General features: G+C 33.9%; 1 protein-coding gene across 2 annotated transcripts in view; it reads right to left on the minus strand.

The window, feature by feature from the left end:
• Window positions 1-22335, minus strand: part of LOC134249805 (serine/threonine-protein kinase D3-like) — a 49238-nt gene that overhangs the window by 20349 nt on the left and 6554 nt on the right. For both annotated transcript variants that reach the window (XM_062732171.1, XM_062732172.1), the window contains exons 2-4: window positions 18017-18155; window positions 2772-2903; window positions 1837-2018 (exon numbers count right to left, since the gene is read on the minus strand). In XM_062732171.1, the coding sequence (XP_062588155.1) occupies window positions 1837-2018; window positions 2772-2903; window positions 18017-18155 (453 nt within the window). The remainder of the gene's footprint in view (window positions 1-1836; window positions 2019-2771; window positions 2904-18016; window positions 18156-22335) is intronic.

Raw genomic sequence — 22335 nt, forward strand, 5'->3', positions numbered from 1 at the left:
TTCTAAAGGTACTTATTTATATTTGTCATATAATCCAACATATATGAAATATATTAAACATATATAATACAAGCGTAAGTTATTGGTAGGTTGTACATAAACATTTCTTTACAAAAGTGGAATGCTTCAATGCACTAAAGTAGGCGTTACATTTCAGATAATTATATATACATCTCTCAATTCACAATTCTATATGAACTTACACAAAAAGCTCAACTAAGTTTACTTGGTAGAATTGATATGACAATTTCTATGTCTAACTCTGCACAAAATAAATTAAGTTCACATTTGATTTTGCAACAGAACAAAATAGAAGTGCTCTTGTATAAACAACAGGTCAACAAGACCATACAATGAGAGACAGCAAGCTGATGTTCCACATTAACGCAACAGGACAACAAGATAAAAGACACTGCAAGATCATGTGGACTCTGCCAAAAAGAACCAAAGAGAACGGACAAGCTCATGCTTGATTGTGCGTAGCAAAATAAGCGACAATCCTGCAACTTACTTCCTATGACAGGACAAATTTCATATTCGACATCATAATACAATACAACAAGACAGAGTTTTATAAGCAAGCATTCGATTAATTTGATACAAGCAAAACAAAATGACAACACGATCATCACACAACAAGGTGACAAAACGGAATTGACAACAAGCAAGTACTTCATTGCTATCCCCTCTGACACCACTTGTGTTTTTATTGGAGTCACACTGTAAATAGATAGCAATATGTTAAAAAGAAGGGTTATACCATTTGTTCCTCTTAAATGCAGTCTTGACCAAAATACATATTTGCTATTTCTTTTCATAACTTCCTTTTTCATCCTAATATCATTGGTTACAAATTTCAACACTTGATTTTTTTTTCAACTATTTACAAAATATATATTATACAGGGCTGAATTTATAAACAGGAAAAATTCTGCTTTACTTCAGAGTTTATATGGAACTAAAGAACATCTTTTCAGTGACAAAATCATAGTAATAGCCCAGAACTATCAATTAAATTAACATACAAAATATAAGAAGCTAGATATGCATTACTAAGTTAACAAAGAGTGACACAAGGACAAGAGATTGCTGATCTACACGAGGAGCCCGGTGAGCGCAGACTCGCATCAAATATACTGCACGATGCCATTCTTCTAACAGAGTCTGCCTAGACATGCACAAACTTCACAAAACAAGGTATAATGCACAGCAACACTCAGGACTTGTGGCTGATACTATTCTCTGCGATTCCTTGCATATCATGAGATTATAATTACTGGCTTACACAACACAGCAGAAAATGACCTCCACAGTATTAATACATGTAACAAGAAGCCTATGGGCCTTAAAGTTCACCTGAGTAACTGCAGCGTTCTGTTGTTCTATGTATTTCCTGTACACTGTAAGTACTAGATGACTGAACTTATGTCTCTAAGATGCTTAAGAAAAGGTCTTTATGATGAAAGGGACTTGTAGACAAATGTTTTTAGAGAGGACTCTTTTGTACTTAGAAATCTTTTTTATTTCAGTTTCAAGGTAAAAAATTGATATTCATATATATCTTTTTTAATAGGCCGAGCTGCCAATGACAGGAAATTATGCATAAGGAGGGGGTCCAGAAACCACTTAGGCCCAGCTGTTTGGTGGTAAAAAGGAGAGAAAATAGTTTGAATACTTTGACAGCTGCTTTTAAAATTAAAATTATACTGCAAATTGAATTTTTTTCCTGAATCTTTGAATTATTTCATTTAATCTGATCAACATTCAACAGTAACTCTACCAGTAGAGACTGGTCTACAGCATGCTTCTCTGATCCTGTGAAATGACAGCTCTTACCTTTGAGATCAAGGTGACTTGGCTTGGGCTCTCTGGGAGAGCTACATAATCGTTTTTATCTCGTATGCTCAGATCTTGCATGGGGTATGTTATACTACTTGTTGATGGGCGACGTTGTCTGTCATATGAGCAGTTATTTGGAATCTTGAAGGCACAGCGCTTGTGAAAATTCAATCCACAACCTGATAATTTAAATGCAGTTTAGTGACCCTGGGATAGTGATCCTTAAAAAAACTTGAATGGTTTAAGGTATTTTCATCCTCCTGTGATGTCATAGGCTTTTTGCAAAAACTGTTATTTATTCAAATTCACATCAAATAGAACAATATCTTTTGGAAGAATGCTATTCAATAAACGCCATGAACATACTAATTACCGTTTTCTGAGAGACTGTAGGCAATCTGGATAATGAAAAATATTTGTTATCTTGTTAAAGAAAAGAATTTAAAAAATAAATATTTTTAATCAATTATTTTAATAATCTTTAAAAAATGTTGACAAGGGCAATAACTCCTCAGGAATCTTTATTGAGGCATTTTTCTATATTTTTCTTCGTACATAATATAGTTTCACTGATATTCACAATTCAAAAGTATCTTAAAAGTAGCAAGTATTTCAGAACTTTAAACATTTAAGCATTGAAATTATGCATTTGGACCAATTTTTACACAACTTTAATGATACTATTTACCAAAAATTAATGTACTTTTTTTAATGTTGACATATATTTCTGTTTATTCATTTCTCCAAAATAATATGGCAACCTATACATTTTTTGCAAATATTGGTAAATTTACACTAAATTGAATATAAACAAAAATACAGTTCTGGAACTTTGAACCATTAAAATTGTGAGGGTAAAAAGACCTTAAAGTGTTCATATGGTGTTTTGCTATGTATTCTGCAATTTAAGAGGTTCTTACTGAATTACCTACCTTCACACTTAAGTCCTTGTTTGACCAAGCCCCATAGCATCTCCCCACAGAAATCACAGAAATGGGGCGACTTGTAGGAATGGATGGACAGATTGTGTCGTTTTATCTGGAGATCCTCCATTGTGATCTGGGCTGGAAAAAATAAACAGGGAAAAATTAGGTACACAGACAAAGGGAAAGACTAAATGCGATAGCATCCATCCAGGAAAACTATATAACCCAATACATGAAATCTTTGGACAGAACTGGGGGTAAAAAATTCCAATTTTTTATTTAAAAAAAACACCAAAAAACAACAAAACAGTAAGTGGCATTGTACACACCAAGAAAAACATTATATCGAGACATCACTGACTATCCTTGTAGTTGTAACCAAAAGAAATGTGAAGCTGCTCCGTGTGCTATCAGTGTACCCTCCTACAGGTCAACTCACTGTCTGGGTAAATCTTCGTAAAACATGTTCATCATTCCATGTAAGAGGATTTCAGCTAGCTTACATTCAGGTACTCATGGTATATAATTCTACTCAGTATTCAAATTAACAACTGATGCCAATAAATAGTATAGCGGTTTTTGAAAAATCAAAGTACTGGTAAATATTTCATACTGAAAGAAAACAGTTCTCTGATGACACTAAAGTTCAACAGCATCTGCTGAATGTTAATTATTTTTTAACTTTATGTTATAACTATAAATACATTGTAACTAATTCAGTTCTGATTTCAGGACACTTTCAGGTACAGCAATATAAACAATCCTTTGTATGCTACTGAGATAAAACAAACTAGAAATGTTTTGAATACTCTGGTCAGGTGATGTAATGATGTGGAATAAGAGTCTTGTCTGGTTGAAACATCTGCTTACAACACAGAAAGAAAAAAAGACAGTCAACATAAAAATTGAAAACACTCAAAAGATTCCAAATTTGTCACTGACATGAGAGAAAACTACGTGTTGATTAGGAGGGACCTGACAAGTCAGTAGACAGGAGCTAACGATATACTGGGCTGACCCCAGACAGTGCGATTTACTTTGATGATGGAATGTCTGGGCCCTTAGTAACATAAGCACACATCACACTGCAATCTTTTTACCTTTTACATCAAATGCTTCATTATAAAAGAATTGAGAATTAGATGTTTAAAATTAAAACCCTTTACTTTTCTATTCCAGCACATTATTAACTGTATAAAACTGTATATAACTGTTTAAAATAGACCAAAAACACCAAGTTAGAGATGCATGTCAGCTAGTACATTAATAAATATACAGTGTAATCAAAATTCTGACCCTCTAAATAATGAAATGTAGCAATATAAAAAATATTGTATTCTATTTTCAATACATTGAAAGCCATTATATCTTAATTTATCATTAATATTTTTTATGTATGTGTGCACATAATTTGTGTGACAAAAGACAAAATGAGCTTATATATACACAAGATGATGAGGAAATGCCGTTTTAATGAATCTGAATCGGAGATACCTTCTGGCAATATAGTGGGCGTATCCTTCCTTCCTCCTGTCCTACATAACACTAATTGATTTTGTCAATCTCATAAGATCAATAAAGAATAATCCATCTATCCATGTCCACTAGTGAAAAGTTAGGCACTATGTACAGCCACTTGAGAAACCTACGTGACTAGCTGATTTGTGGAATTCATTTTTTTTTTTGTTTGAAGTCAGGTGACATCATTGGTCATGATTTGCGTGAGATTTTCCTTCAAGGTATAGGTTTAGACTGTTACTGTGAATTTACACAACAGAAATATATCAAGTGAACATAAAATTCATGAATACGGATGCCAAAATTCTACAGAAGATTAAGACTAAGATAGCCATGTATTTTTATTACTGCATGCAACCATTACAGGAAAAAATAAACCTTAAAAAATAATTAATTAGTTTAATCAGGAACTTTATGACTTATTTTATTAATCACATTAGTTTTAATCAAATGCGTTTTAAACAGTCACCATACTTTCCTTAATTACAATGAAATGTACAAGTTAAGCATGTGTAATATTCCCAAGTATACGTTATTTGCAATGAAATGTACAAGTTTAATTAGCATGTGTGCTTCCAAAGTATGGACGGAAAGAGGGATGTCAGTGCTAGATTTGGAATCTAAAATCTCGTTCTTTTAAGGTCATTTTCTTCGTCTATATGATTTTCTACATATTAAAAAAAGATGCACAAAATGATGTAGAATAGGAATTATTATACAGTGCTGTCTTCATCTGCAAAGTTAGTGGGGCTCATCCACAACCTTTTAGAAAAATAACACACACCACTTTAACTGTAAAATGAAGTTAAATTAGCTTCCTTATACTTATATAATAACCCTGCACTTTTGCCTGTTGGAGGAAATAAATTCATGTCTGCACCTGATATGTGAATTTTAACCTTTATTAGACATACCTTGATAAGACAGTGTCATGTTTCCATCACTTATTTACAGGTGTGAACTGTACATGCACTAGTTTGCCAGACATAATTCCCTTTCTCCAAAAATCTAGTAAAATAAGCTATGCAATTCAAGTTTCTTTCAGCATTGTCATTTAATTAACCATTTGATATATCTAATGTATCATAACTAAAGCTGAATTAACTTGTCTCTTTACATTAAACTACACAGTAGGTACAAATGTGTTCATATCTATAGACTGAGAAGAGATCGAATGAAATAAACTGTAAGTTCATTTAGGTGATGAACCGGCCTGTCTGCATTTTTGTTCCCTCTAGACATAGTCATAGTCAGTTTGATACAGTTGTGTTTAATGTTACAGGATACCTGACTGATTTAAAAATTATTTCCTGTGACAGCTCCTACACTGAATTTGCAGCATTGAAACCTTCCCTTTAAAGGTTCCAATAAATATTTTGAACATCTTTTCCCCTGCAATTGTATGCATTTTTTAAAAATATTTTAATTTGCTATCCTTTGGCCAGTTTCTCATAAGAATTTCTTTGCCCCCTCAATAGGGAATTATGTACATGTTTAAGGAAACCTGAAGTCTCAGACAAAACTGTAGCTCTACTAGTTTTCCCTTCTTCCTCAGCACTTGGACTTGCCTTGTAAATGAAGACAACTGAAGTAGTCAGAATAATGATCCTTTGATTAGTCTCTCTGTGTGGAAAGATTTATGGCCATCTGACTAAAACTGCAGTAGGTGTGGCATTTTGAAAGAATTTCACATGTTCTTTTTAAAGGAACCATGGCAAAACCACAAGAGGTCCATGGGCCATCTTGTTCATCTGAGCACAATGGCCAGGAAAAAGCAGAAATCAGTTCAGTATTGAAAAACTTAAAATATAATTGATTTGTTCACACATAATTATTCTTAAGAAGCTTCCATATTGCTTTCCCTTATCAGCACTTTAGAGTTTTTTTCAATATTCTTTTATGTTGATTTTGAACTGTGATGTCACCAGCAATGGCACAGTGGTTAGAGAATCAGCTCTCGAGTCGCAAAGTAAGGAGTTGATCCTTACGTTGTGGGTATGATCCCACTGTGGGACACGGAGACCGGTCCTTTGAATAAACCGAGGTCCCGAGTCGCAGTTATTGCTAGCATTAAAAAGATCCCTCCCTGCTCAATGGCCCTGAGTGCCATGTATAGGACAAAATTTGCAGCTCTCCAGCAGCAATTGGTGGCATCTCCATATGAGTGAAAAATTCTTGAGAGGGTTGTTAAACAATGTACAATCAATCAATCTACTGTGGCCCCTCCCTACACATGGAGAACAATTAAAAACTAGAATTTACACTATGTCTGAAGATGCTTTCAAATGATGGCATTACTGTTTAATATTGAGAAAAATATCTGATAAATGCAATGATTAAATAGATATACTTTTATTTTAACTTTCTTCAAAATATGACATACTTTTGATACCATTTAAGATTATTTTAATCACTGTACAAGGGGCCCTTATTTCCTAAAAATTGAAAAAGGCCCAAGGGGTTGATTAAAGGGACAGGGGAGGTTAATAGGGATTAAACGGTACTAAGGATATGTCAAAGCAAGTTAACAGGACAAAGACGAATACTTGGATATCTCCATGCAAGTCCAATCTCTTTCTCCTCAAGAACTTCAATAACAAGGTTTGTATTGACTATGAAATATATTTTTAGAATGAATGTGTTTAATACAGATAATACTTAATTTTCGTAAATAGCAATAAGTGCAGCAATGAAAATTCAGATTTGACTTACATGCATGAAAGAGTTTATATGCATATACACCACTGTCCCAATTCTCGGAATCATTGTAATCAAAGTTCTGGTCAAAATCCGAGCTGCAATTATCCATTTTCATTCAGAGAACGTCTCCAGAAATAGGATGGTTTAATCCTTCAAACTTGAACCTTGACACTCTAGTTCATGTAAGACAGCGTTACACCGTGAACAAACAAATAAAACTATCAAGACTGAGTGAAAAAATAAACCATCAAATCGTAACTTAGTGACATCCAATATTTTCATGAAATCAGCAGCGCTTCTGCATGTGCCAATCCTAGTACTATATACTTGGCCTCATCAGTTTCTGTGTAACTGACATTTTAATGAAACGTACTGATTTAAGTCAATAAAATCTGCCAATATTGTCCTCTAGATCTACCCTCCTTTGATAGACATATGATTATTTAGAATCATTTAACCACACTTAATCTATCACAACTCTACATGGTGAAATGACGCAAGAGAAGTATAGATTGGTAGAGGTCTTGTTCACATTGGCTTCGAAATCGCCAATATTATGTCCACTGTGATAGATTATATAGCAAAGTGTGGGAGAACAACTACTTTTTTTTGTACTTGATAAATCATAAGATTAATTTTTTTTTTTTTAATTTTGAATCTATGTGTTCCCAGGCTTTTCCCTGATAGGAAGAAACTTGAATATGCACCTCAATAGGTTGAGGTTGATCAACTATAAAATTGATATTTAACTTAAGCCTACCTTGTATAGAAAGAAATGGTATTTTATCCCAAAATATTCCCATTCATTTAACAATACTTTGGACTGCTATTGTGCAACCCAACTGTTATTCATATAAACTTGAATCTACATTGCATGGTACAATTGCAAACTAAAATTCTGAAAGACTGTAGCTCTGCTGGAATGAATTAAAAGAAGTAAAGTTGTATACTATAACTGATTACTTAGACAATGCTGTCAATATGTCAGCAAACTTGGTTATAGTTTGTGTGAACAATAATAAGAAATTGGTAAAAGTTCTACTTTGTCACCATTTGGGTTACGGTACCTACGCATATATTTTAAATCAAATTAATGCTGCTTTTCATACAAACCTCATTTAAAGTTCTTCACAGTAAATTATCTCAATTTGAACAGTATTTTGATTCAGTCAGATTCACTATTAGAAAAGTCATCATGAACCTACTCCAGCACTGAGTCATTAGGAACCTACTCTAGCACTAAGTCATTAGGAACCTACTCTAGCACTGAGTCATTAGGAACCTACACCAGCACTTAAACATTAGGAACCTACTCTAGCACTGAGTCATCAGGAACCTACTCAAGCACTGAGTCATCAGGAACCTACTCCAGCACTGAATCATCAGGAACCTACTCCAGCACTTAGTCATCAGGAACCTACTCTAGCACAGAGTCATCAGGAACCTACTCTAGCACTGAGTCATCAGGAACCTACACCAGCACTGAGTCATTAGGAACCTACTCCAGCACTGAGTCATTAGGAACCTACTCTAGCACTGAGTCATTAGGAACCTACTCTAGCACTGAGTCATCAGAAACCTACTCCAGCACTAAGTCATTAGGAACCTACTCTAGCACTGAGTCATTAGGAACCTACTCCAGCACTGAGTCATTAGGAACCTACTCTAGCACTTAGTCATTAGGAACCTACTCTAGCACTGAGTCTTTAGGAACCTACATCAGCACTGAGTCATTAGGAACCTACACCAGCACTGAGTCATCAGGAACCTACTCCAGCACTGAGTTATTAGGAACCTACACCAGCACTTAGTCATCAGGAACCTAATTCAGCACCGAGTCATTAGGAACCTACTTGTAACGTGCAGATGTGCTAACTGGACTGTCTTCAACAAGTCAAGAACTCAATTCAGAGTTTATAAATTTATTTTACAGGAACAGAAACAAAACAATACTGTTCAACATTTCACAAAATCTCTGGTGTTTCACAAACTCATAAAAACCTCTATAACTGGAGTCTTATCCAGTAATTAAATATTTCATGTGCAAGTCTAACTCTCTTAGACCTATTAAAATCCTAAGTTTAATCCTAAACTGGTAATGAACCAGTAATCATGAAAATCTACACCAGTAGTATACTGGTAAATAAATATTATTCAATCTCTGAATAAAGTTTTCCCCAACACCACTTAATACTATCAAATTATTTAACCCAAAGAACTAAATTAAACACACAGCTGGATACAGTGGTGTAATCTGCTGGCTGTACGCTGCAACTCTTGTTCTTACTATATATACGTCATGAAATACTACGAAATGACGTAAAATACGATAACTAATCAGAAATATCGCGCACCTGATCATCAACCAATCACAAGCGATATGCGATAACCTTATTCCCACGACAACAAAAAGTTGTGTACATGTTTCACCATAAAATAGAAACAAGTAAAATTTTATAACTACTTTATAAACAAAATAACTTTCGTAATACTTAAAGAAGATTGACATACAATTAATTAAATAAATCGCCACTTACAACTTTCAACATTTTAAGAAAAATGCATTATGGGAAACAGCACTTCCGGAATAACAAACCATGCGGCGAAAGAGAAAACATACCAGGTAACAATTTACCAAATAATCGCTAAACAAACACCGTTTTAATTATGTGATCATGTATACAATATAGGAAGCTATAGATAACAATAAATTTAACATCATAACAACATTAAAATCTTGAAAAGCAAAGAAAATAAACGTATGCGGCAATACACATCATCTGACAGAAATCGGGGGTCGTACCAAACACAATGTACAAAAAAAATGTATTTCAAGTAATACGGTTAAAACTTCATGATTATAATATCGCTTTCACTACATTTGTCACACTACTCTAGCACTTAGTCATCATGAACCTATTCTAGCACTGAGTCATCAGGAACCTATTTCAGCACTGAGCCATTATGAACCTACTCCAGCACTGAGTCATCAGGAACCTACTCCAGCACTGAGTCATTAGGAACCTATTTCAGCACTTAGTCATCAGGAACCTACTCCAGCACTGAGTCATCAGGAACCTAATTCAGCACTGAGTAATTAGGAACCTACACCAGCACTGAGTCATCAGGAACCTACTCCAGCACTGAGTCATCAGGAACCTACTCCAGCACTGAGTCATTAGGAACCTACTCTAGCACTGAGTAATCAGGAACTTAATTCAGCACTGAGTCATCAGGTACCTACTCTGGCACTGAAATATCAGGAACCTACTCAAGCACTGAGTCATAGGGAACCTACTCCAGCACTGAGTCATTAGGAACCTATTTCAGCACTTAGTCATCAGGAACCTACTCCAGCACTGAGCACTGAGTCATCTGGAACCTATTTCACCACAGAGTCATCAGGAACCTCTAGCACTGAAATATCAGGAACCTACTCCATCACTAAGTCATAGGGAACCTACTTCAGCACTGAGTCATCAGAAACCTACTCTAGCACTGAGTCATCAGGAACCTACTCCAGCACTGCATCACCAGGAACCTAATTCAGCAATAAGTCATCAAGAACCTACTTAGGCACTGAAATACCAGGAACCTACTCCAGCACTGAGTCATTAGGAACCTACTTCAGCACTGAGTCATCAGGAATCTACTCTAGCACTGAGTCATCAGGAACCTACTCCAGCACTGAGTCACCAGGAACCTAATTCAGTAAAAAGTCATCAAGAACCTACTCAGGCACTGAAATATCAGGAACCTACTCCAGCACTGAAATATCAGGAACCTACTCCAGCTCTGAGTCATTTGGAACCTATTTCAGCACTTAGTCATCAGGAATCTACTCCAACACTGAGCACAGAGTCATCAGGAATCTATTTCAGCACAGAGTCATCAGGAATCTATCTCAGCACTGAGTTATCAGGAACCTACTCTAGCACTGAGTCATCAGGAACCTACTCCAGCACTGAGTCATCAGCAACCTACTCCAGCACTGAGTCATCAGGAACCTACTCCAGCACTTAGTCATCAGGAACCTACTCTAGCACTGAGTTATCAGGAACCTACTCTAGCACTGAGTCATCAGGAACCTACTCCAGCACTGAGTCATCAGGAACCTATTCCAGCACTGAGTCATCAGGAACCTACTCTAGCACTGAGTCATCAGGAACCTACTCCAGCACTAAGTCATCAAGAACCTATTCTGGCACTGAAATATCAGGAATCTATTTCAGCACTGAAATATCAGGAACTTACTCTAGCAGTGAGTCATTAGGAACCTATTTCAGCACTTAGTCATCAGGAACCTACTCCAGCACTGAGCACTGTGTCATCAGGAACCTATTTCAACACAGAGTCATCAGGAACCTACTATAGCACTGAAATACCAGGAATCTACTCCAACACTGAGTCATAAGGAACCTACTCCAGGACTGAGCACTGAGTCATCAGGAACCTATTTCAGCACTTAGTCATCAGGAACCTACTCCAGCACTGAGCACTGAGTCATCAGGAATCTATTTCAGCACAGAGTCATCAGGAATCTATTTCAGCACTGAGTCATCAGGAACCTACTCTAGCACTGAGTCATCAGGAACCTTCTCTAGCACTGAGTCATTAGGAACCTACTCTAGCCCTTAGTCATCAGGAACCTACTCTAGCACTGAGTCATCTGGAACCTACTCTAGCACTGAGTCGTCAGGAACCTTCTCTAGCACTGAGTCATTAGGAACCTATTCTAGCACTTAGTCATCAGGAACCTACTCTAGCAATGAGTCATCTGGAACCTACTCTAGCACTGAGTCGTCAGGAACCTACTCCAGCACTGAGTCATCAGGAACCTACTCCAGCACTGAGTCATCAGGAACCTACTCCAGCACTGAGTCATCAGGAACTTACTCCAGCACTGAAATATCAGGAACCTACTCCAGCACTGAGTAATTAGAAACCTATTTCAGCACTTAGTCATCAGGAACCTACTCCAGCAATGAGCACTGAGTCATCAACCTTGGATTGGACATCACAGGACAACAGGTCAAAGGTCATGTGAGGAAGAACACTCTTCACAGGAATTAACCAATTAGGCTCATTTCCCAGAGAACTTTTTAACCTTTTTATTTATTTCTTATATAAAATTGACTGGATACAAGACATTTTAATTTTACATAATCTGGACTGGATACAGGAATAGGAATTTACTGGACAATCAACTGAATGCAAGATATTTTGTTTAAAGATAAGATGCAGACAGTATACTGTAAGGTTTGGTTGGACAAATAGAAAGTCACAACTAAAACAATACTCCTACACTCTGACTCTCTTGAACTCAGAATTCTCTGAATTTAATTATAAAAAAAAAAAATTCTCAACTCAATGATGACAGCTGTAACACAAGAAGTATTAACAACTTGTACATGCATCTAGAGACTAAAGAGTGAGAATAAATTCTAATCTGTAGCTAATCCTCAAGTCACCAAGAATTGATCACACCCACATAAACCAGAAGGTATTACAGCTTAGGAATACAATTAACTTTTTCTCTTGCCAATATTTGCTATGGTAACTTCTTTTTTATATATTAAGGATTTGATTGTCACATTTATTGTTTTTTCATATTTTTAATGCTATATGAAGCATTACTTGGGGAAAAGTCAATACCGAATAAAAGTAAATTTGTCTCATAATGGTTCTATTTACTCAGATATTTAAGCAAGAGGCCCCCCAAATCAATCCAGTATTGAAAAGCTTAAATTCATATTGCGAATCCCTAAAAGGCTGGGTGGGGTGGTGGTACATTGTGAATTAACATGAGTCGACACTATTTAAGGATGTTTACATTATTCTTTGAGTTACTGTGGCTTTTTTCCCTATGAGTTTCAACTTTCGTTGGGTCATGAATTGAACAAAATTGTATCTACACTACCTGATGATGCTTCCATATAAATAATACAAAATTAATTTGAATTAACTTGAATCTACACTAGGATGTTTATAATTCTTTGAGTTACCATGGCTTTTTTTTCTATGACCCCTGCGAAATGATATTCATGATTTTAAGAACCTTTATGAGTTGTTCATAATTGTTCATGAATGGTTCTTAAAGGATTCTTAACAGGTTCATAAAAGTAGTTCATGAATAAAATTCAAGAAAACATTCATAATTCATAGTTCATGAACAAATGATGAACAAACATGAATATTGGTAATTTTCAGTTTAAAGAAAAAAACTTAGTTGTTCAAGGTAATGAATGTACATGAATTTTTATGAAGACTAAAAATGTAAAAATAATTGTCACAAACGATCGCCAGAAATCACTCATTACTCCCATAATACAACTTTTGCATGCAGATGCAATTGTTGAACAAGCCCCTGATTTAATTAATAACATGCTTTTGTTTTGATTTTGAAAGTATGGGATCAGAGCCGAGTAGGGGAACATAAGAGGTTAAAATCACTATTTTCTACTCTATGTAATTGATAACTTAGATTCTTCAGGATAATAAAACTCTGTTATGAACTGTCTAGAAGGGAGATTATAATTAAATTATGATCGTAATTTAAAAAGAACACTGCATCAATATTGACAGCATTTTATTCTCATATTGAATTACTAATGTTTCTTCATCATTTAAATTTGCCAGCTATATTAATATTGTGCTTTAAATTATCTCATTTTTCACGACACAACTTTGTTCGACCGAATTTTCTCTATTTGTCAAACTTTTAACAAGTTGTAAGAAAATGAAACAGACTTACAGTCTAGGAAAAATTTCATAATCTTCGTAAAAACGTATCGTAAATTTATTGACAACTAAAAAATGATATCTCTTGTCCGTACTGTACCGTACCATTCTTGGGTCGAAAAGCTTTATATTTTGATGCTGTTATAATGTCACATTTCTGTCCATCGTGTGTAAATGATACAGCACAGGCTGCATGGTTGTGAAGAAGCTACGACATGAACCACATTCGTATTTTGTAGTCTATTCTCCTATACACTTTCATAGCTCAGGGTACTCAGTTTGAGGGAGAGTGGTTCCAAGGGATATTTGTTGTCCTCTGATATGGAGGCGGCCATACTTGAATACGAAACTATGGCTCTACAGGTATAATGTAAAAAAAAAATCCAATTCAATAAATGATATAACTTATATTAATTTTAAAAAATTAATTTCTCTGAAAAATCATTCAGATAGTGTTTGTTATTTTTTGTTTAACAAAAATCTTGGCAATTCGAAACTATTTCTTAATTAGCTCTGCATGACACTTTTTAAAAGGCGCAAACTTTGAAACGCGCGAGACGTTGGAAAGTGAATCGGTAGAGTGGGAGGATTATTAGCGTAGTCATTCTTTGTCAGCCTTTGAAGAAAATAACAGAATACGAAGAAGGAATATCCATAGGATCAATTTACTTCATAACTGCAGATATTAGTGGTGAGTTACAAAAAAAGATGCAATCGCTGTATCTGTGAGATATTTGTCAAGATGTTACTGTCTGTTTGTAAGAGTTCAGTTATATCCTTTTTGATGAAAATTTTGTCAAACTTTGTTATGAGTAAGGATCCAACCAAATTACGTTACATTTAATAATTAAAGATTGAAACATTCATCCTGTTCACCTATAACATCTTGAACATGGCGGGCAAGGGAAACAGGCTAAACTCCCGCTCGGAATGCTTTAAAATATGGCAGTGCCTATGATGCAGAATTAAATGAAACAAATGTGCAAGTCTTAAGTTTTCACATTTATGAGCATTTTCAGAAAATCTTTGTTCTTGTAGGGAATAGAGAAGCAGTTCACAGATAATGTTGATGAGTTGAGATCAGAAGATTAAAAAACTCTGGCTACCAAAAAAAAAAAAGAATATAAAAAATCCAGGCTCTTGAAAAAAAAACAAAAGAAAGGAATGAAAATATGAATCGTAATCGATCAAAGGATCCAAGTGATGAAATTCTGAAAATTCCAGAGGGAAAGCCAATAAGATTTTTTTATTTGACCACCTCTGCTCAAAATCCTTGAAAGCCCTTTTAGCTGATGCCCTAATTGCTGAACACACTTTTCTGCCAGACAGTGAGACTTGGATTAAAAATCATTCCATTTTAGGCATACACTTTGAAATACGCTGAATAAGGAACCCACTCTCCTCTTGACCAAGTAAGGTTAAGGATTCTGCAAAGAGTCGCGTTTGAATTGAAATTTTTCATAATTTATTAGGAATGAACTACATAATTTATTTATTATCGTTATCACTTATCAGAGTTGTTTATTTGAACAAAGATTTTGTTACCATGATTGGAAAACAAAAATTCTGTGAAATCTTTCAAGATGCTATTAAAATATTTTCTTTAATTTACAGTTTTTCATTTTGCATAACTTATTAAATCTTTTTTTACTAAAAGCAAGAACATTCATGAATAGTTCATGAACATTCCTAAATAACTTTTACAAATTATTCATGAATAGTTCATGAAAATGCATTGAACCAGTTAATATCATTCATGAACTTTTCTTGAAAGTTCATGAATATAATTCATTAACTTTTCTTGAAAGTTCAAGAATTATTCTTGATCATTTTGCAGGCATTTAAAAAATCCAAGTTTGTTCATGAACAACAAATAATTCTTGAATATTCTTGAACTTGGTTTTCATGAATAAAATCCATGAAATCATGAGTGTCCAATTTTAACTTCATGGGATCTTCATGAACAATTCATGAGCTGATTCAAGAATATAATTCATGAACTTTTCTTAAAAGTTCAAGAATTATTCTTGATCATTTCGCAGGGGGAGTTTCAATTTTCATTGTTTCATGATTTGAACAAAATTGTATCTACACTACCTGATGATGCTTCCATATAAATATGACAAAATTAATTTGAATTAACTTGAATCTACACTAACTAAGGATGTTTAAATAATTCTTTGTGTTACTGTGGCTTTTTTCCCTATGAGTTTCAACTTTCATTGGGTCATGATTTGAACAAAATTGTATTCACACTACCTTATGATGCTTCCATATAAATATGACCAATGTGAATTAACTTGAATCTACTGAATCTACACCAACTAAGGAAAAAGATATTCCAATGTAAAAATTTGATCATCCATTGTGGCCTAACCCTATCCCTGGGGGTCATGATTTGAACAAAACTGAATCTACACTACCTGAGGATGCTTCCTCATAAATATGACCAATTATGGCTTTGTTGTTCTTGAGAAGATAATTTTTCAAGATTTTCCCCATATATACCTATGTAAAACTTTGATCATCAATTGAAGCCCCACCCTACCCCTGGGGATCACGAGTTGAACATACCTAAATATACCCTACTTGAGGATCTTCCACATTAGTTAACTTTCTGACCCAGTGGTTCTTGAATAAAAGACTTTTTAAAAATGACTTGAATCCCCTTTACCCAAGGATACTTTGTGGCAATTAAGTTTGATTGAAATTGCAGGGGTCTAGACTTTTTTTTAACTCACTTGCTCAAGGGCAAGTGATACAATAAATTTCACTTGCCCACCTAAAAAAATCACTTGCCCAACAAAAACATGAAACAATCAAGTTTTATAAAGATTTTATTGACATTATGTTTATATATCCATTTACAGGCTAACATTTTCCCCATGGTTTGAATATGTGAATATTTTTCCCCCAATTAAAATATTTATGCTATTTATGTCTCTGATATACTACAAATATTTATATTCTATATTGCATTGTATTTTTGATAAAGATATATTAATACACTGTATGCTATATTAAATTGTATTTTTAAGGTCAAAATTATAATTCAGTGGATTATAACATTTATTTCGTTATTTCTAACATTAATCATTTAAACTTCAAGAGTTATAGCCCTCAAATCACGTTCATATCAATTCCGTAAAATCGAAAATGTACCGTATTCAGTTTTTCATTTATACAGCAAACAAGCATTTCCGGTAGTGATTAGGTACATTAGATTTGATGGGAAACCCTTCATACCACTTCACACAACTCACTATCTAAGTAAATTAATTCAAATCAATTTTCAATCAAATCTCGTGAAAAGAACAACTTTCAACAACATATGAGTCTACCGTCATTTATTTTTTACTTTCCCGAGCGGGTGAGCATAACCCACAATCGTACTTTCCCGTACAAATTTTTACTCACCCCGGGCAATGGGAAAGCGTAATTCTAGACCCCTGAATTGGTCAAGTGATTCTTGAGAAATCAAAAATGTGAAAAGTTAACAGAGGGAATGATGCATGGATGTCAAACAGATGGATGCCGGACAAAATGTGATCAGAGAAGCTCACTTGTTTTTACCTTGGGGTGAGCTAAAAACAAAATAAGTCCAAAGATCATTTCTTATTGGGTAAATCTCATTCCTACCATTTTGATCTGGAATTGGATATTTTCACCCAGTTATTTTAAATCTTAGAAAAAAATCTATCCATAATTTTTTATTTCCATGTTATATCCATGTAACAAAATTAGAAAGTATCAATGATGAAATTGCAATTTAGATTTTTTTCATTGAAGTTTGATCACTTAATGCATCTAGGAAAAGTATTTGAATTTTTAAAAAAAAATTTCTTGGAGTTCAAAAGATTTCCAAAAAATATAGGTTTAAATGTAAATATTATTACAAAATTGTGACAGATCAACACATAAAAATTAAAGTAGATTTTGAAAATTTGCTATAAAAGATGTTAATTTAATTGTTTTTACTATTACCATTAATTTGCTATATTTGTTATATTTGTAACATTTTACAAGAAATTGTTAAGAATTTTGAGAGAATCGCTAAAACATTTGCTATACCCTCTTTCACTCTTTATGTGTTTGTACTAAATGAGTTATACTGTATTAATAAATATCATGAATAAAGACATTAAAAGATTCCTGAATGAAAAAAAATTATTTGACCCCCCTTGAAAAGCTAAAAAGTTTAGACAGGGTTTATATACATGTACAATGGCTAAACCTGCTTAAGGAATCAATTCAGAGGTATACATGGTGCATAAGAGTAGGGGGAGTCGTACCTGATAGAACCACTTCCACAAGGCACCCCTCCTTGACATCAGCTGGACTGGTGATGATTTGTAGAATATTGGAACTTGTGTTGTCATGTCTAAATAATAAAATTTTGTCCACTAGACTGTAGAAACCATGCTCTGGAAACTGAAATAAGAAATGAAAATAAATAATATTTATTAGTGTAGATTCCATGTTTCAAATTAAACAAAAATTGCAAAAACTGTTCTTTTTGAATACAAACATAGTCCACTGAAGAGTAACATCATATAGATATAATTCATGGATATTTTCTCAAATTTGGCTCTACTGGTCAAAATCAAATAGAGTTTATGTGATAGTTATGCATCAATTGTCTGACTGCTTGTCTGTAAACAATTTTTCAAAATGATCTCCTTCTGGTTTAATTTATTTTCTATAAAGCTTTATACATAAGTGTATTTCTAGTGCAGGAGTCTTTATTTAGGTATCAACACATTTGAACATGCTAAACTTGACTTTTGAATAACCTACATTAAAAATGGTTACACTTTGCCAAACATTATCCATGGTCTTGACTTTTGAAGGTTGGTGCTGGAGCTTTTATATTTCACAAGTATTTTCATTTGGTCAGCCCTTTCTTTGGTCACACCAACACTTTTTACCTTTTGACTTTGAACTTTCATTATGACTTAATTTTGAACAACTTGAGCTTTGACCATAACTTTTTGAATGGTGGGTACCCCATACTGTATCAATAACATGAGTTATTAATACTATTTATGTATTTTTCTAAAAACTGAAATTCCTCATTAAAAAGAACAAGTATTCCAATTCCTGTGACCAAGCACAAGATACCTCTTATCATATTGCTTTGCTCACCAGAAATTTTAAAAATAATGAGCTTTACAAAATGATACACCCCCCCTTCCAAGCTTCCATAAGAATATAAAAGCAGAGTCCATGTTATGCTAAGGGAAATCCAAATACGTGTCTTATCAGATTATTAAATAGAAGTACATCATGGAACTATACAATAAAGATTCTGTGAAATTCTCATTAAACTTTATTGAAAACTGCACAAAATTTGCTTTATTTTTCTTTTATAAGTTCTTAAAAAAAATCAATGAAATTCAGATAGATTTTCATCAAGCCATCAAAATGGGTCTTGGATAAATTGTTTTTTTTTTTTTTGGTGTATAAAAAAGTCAAAGGGGAATCAAATAAATTATATGAATTGATCTAGGATAAGTGATTTTTTTGTATCCAGTTGCATTGTAACTTTAATGGCCCTTGTTTAAAATATATTACAGTAACTATACAACTTCAAGCAAGTGTTGATTAAGGCAGTAATGATGAAATTGTTGAAGTGCATGTCTAGTGCAGCATAGTAGAAATAATAATATTAAGAGACCTTCAGTACAACTTCTCATATCTTTTGTTTTATTACGTGCTTTCAATTACCACTTAAAACCACCCTGCATATATATAGAGCATTCATCTGATATGGTAGGATTGCTTCAACAAGGAAACAATTTTGTTCTGTAGACAATTGCTAATAGTACAAGTATGACACTTGGAAGAAGCAATGTAAATATTAAGTATGTTTATATGTTAATGTGCAGTAAGAACTACAGGATTGGTATTTTATTTGCTGAACTAATGTTTAATTAAAAAAGAATATATTTGAATACATTCAAAACAACTTATTCATTGATATATACCAGTAATGCAAATTTATATTACATGCATATATATGACTTAAATAAAACAATTGTCTCTGTTTTTGTCTGTCATTCTCTGACATGAAAGTTTACATTCATTGTTATAATTTTGTGAGATACACAGATTCCATACGTTCTGATGCATGTATTGTCACTGTTACCTGTATCAGCTATAGGTGTTATGAACATCTACAGCAGTCTGAGATTACTTAGCTGTGACAATCAATCCAACACCCTCATCACAAAGCCCTACTAGCAGCACACTGAATTAAGTAACCCTTAATCATTGATTAAGGCCAAAGAAATCTGATAGGAAACATCTATCTCAATGTAATACTATCAAATGACGAAACTGCTAGATTTGATGAGACATGCAGTTACTATAGAAACTATTGGTTTTTACACTAAGTATGATGAATACAGTACAATATACCAGTAGACTAGCACAGAAAACTGTAAGAACACCATCTATTGATTGTCAGTAAGTCTTCAGTTCCACATACAATAGCAGGGTCTTTTCAGAAAGTCCGTTAATTACTTCAACATAAAGCCGCCTATGCTCATGACAGATCGTCATGCAATGCACATGTATTGATCTTCATTATATACTTAACATATGCCTTTTAAGACAAAGAGATATAATCTTAATTAGGAGCAAATGATAAACAGTATCTGTAAAAGGCTCTCTTCTTCTTGTTTGTAGTTAAATGATGTATAATACATCTGAATAACATCCCAGTTTAAAATTAGAATTAACCTGAGCAAACTAAAAAAAAATAAACTTCCTGCAAATTTTTAAAAGTGCTGCAATGTTTCTCTTTTAGAAAATTATAATGTACCAGACTCGTATAATACATATTATCCAAAAATAAAGGAAATTTATGACTGTAAAGATTCAATCACATTTTTATTAGTGAAGATTTAGAGAATTGTGGTGCCAGTTGTGATACCCACTTTCAAGGTTATACTTTAACTTTGGTGGTTGGGGATCAATAAACTAAGGCATTCTGAAATGATTTTTCTGTCCATTCTTGTTTGCTCATCATCCAGAAGAAGTTTATAATAATGTAGTATACTCGGAACTAACTGAAATTCAAGGAATCAATTCATTTTAAAAAACAAAATATGCTCTGTGTGTGTGGTGGGTGGTGGTGGTGGTGGTGGGAGGGGGGGGGGTTCAACCTCAAAAAACAAGTGTGAGTATTGCACAGACACTGTAATAGCCAGTTGTGTTCAAATTCTTATTTAACACCCATCATTAGTACAGAACATCATATGCATCTTCCGATTTTCTATCATCTGAACTGAATGTTCAAAAAGTTATTATTAAAAGGTGCTAATGTTAACAAGAGCAGTTAGTTGATTACTGTATATTGTGGTCCTCCACACAATATTCCAATTAAGAATTGTTATTGGATAGACTCAAACCAAAAAAAAATCTTAAGAAATATGCTTCTAGTGGATGAAAACATTACAAGACAATGCAGCACTTCAAATGACACCTCATATGTGTAGAAACAAAAACACACTGACAACTGGGCATGATATTTTACAAAAAAAGAATATATGTCTGCTAGAAATTATTCTATGAAGAATCATTACTAAAGAAAAGTTTTTTTTAATAAAGATTCTTCAGGCATAAGTGAGGAGGGGAATTTCATGTCTGGAACATATCTCTACACAAGTTATCTCAATAAGGAAGCATGCACAAGAGCCTCACACCATCTCATTAAATACAATACCTTCGTCAGTTGCAGCATGCAAGGTGACACTTTATTCATGCCATTCACCTTCAAACAAGCAGACATACATTAACATACACCATTAGCCAGTTTAACAACATGCAAAGTAATTCATGCAATATTACATGAAATTTACTGCATGCCCAGCTTTTTTGTAACCCTCTCCCAGACCCCCCCCCCCACCCACCCACCCCTCAAATTTAATTGAAGTGAAATGCAATGTGTTCACATTCTCAGTTGTCATTTAAACTTCTTCATTTTTTCCCTTTTTTTAAGTAAACTGTCGGACTTTTGACTAGGACAAAACAAAAAATATACATCACACCCTATTCACAAAACTGATGTGTTCTTTTCAATGCATCATTGTGCATCAAGGAAATAAAATACTTCAAAACAGGTATTCAAGCCTCTGGATAAATATGAAGGTTATAAGGAAGGAGTTACTTTATACAGAACTCTCAATGACATCATGTTTTGAATACTGTCATTGAATTTTACTTTTTATTAAGTAAGTGAATTTGTTTTTGAAAATAAAAGCTGCTTTATTTGTAAGGCCATCTTTAAAAAATTGTTTGCTTGCCCTCTTCTGACTGAGGATAAAATAATTGGTTGGTAGGTAGGACAATTATACAGTGTATTTTAAATTTGTTTCCAAAATAATTTACCAATTTAAGAGTACCGTACATGTATTAATGGAATAAGGAAATTTCAGAATGAAAAAAAAAAACTTCTTGAAGGTTCAAAAGAGTTTTAAAACAAGTACAGTTGATTGGGAGAGGGCAAACAAACAATTTTTTAAAGATGGCCTAAGCCTAAACATTAAATCAATACTGTAAAACGAGAATATATGGCATACTACTAATTTTAGCGCCTTTGGTGCAA

This window comes from Saccostrea cucullata, unplaced genomic scaffold (assembly GCF_032062105.1).
Source record: "Saccostrea cucullata isolate Sc308-1 unplaced genomic scaffold, CSIRO_AGI_Scuc_v1 ctg160, whole genome shotgun sequence".
Lineage (NCBI taxonomy): Eukaryota > Metazoa > Mollusca > Bivalvia > Ostreida > Ostreidae > Saccostrea > Saccostrea cuccullata.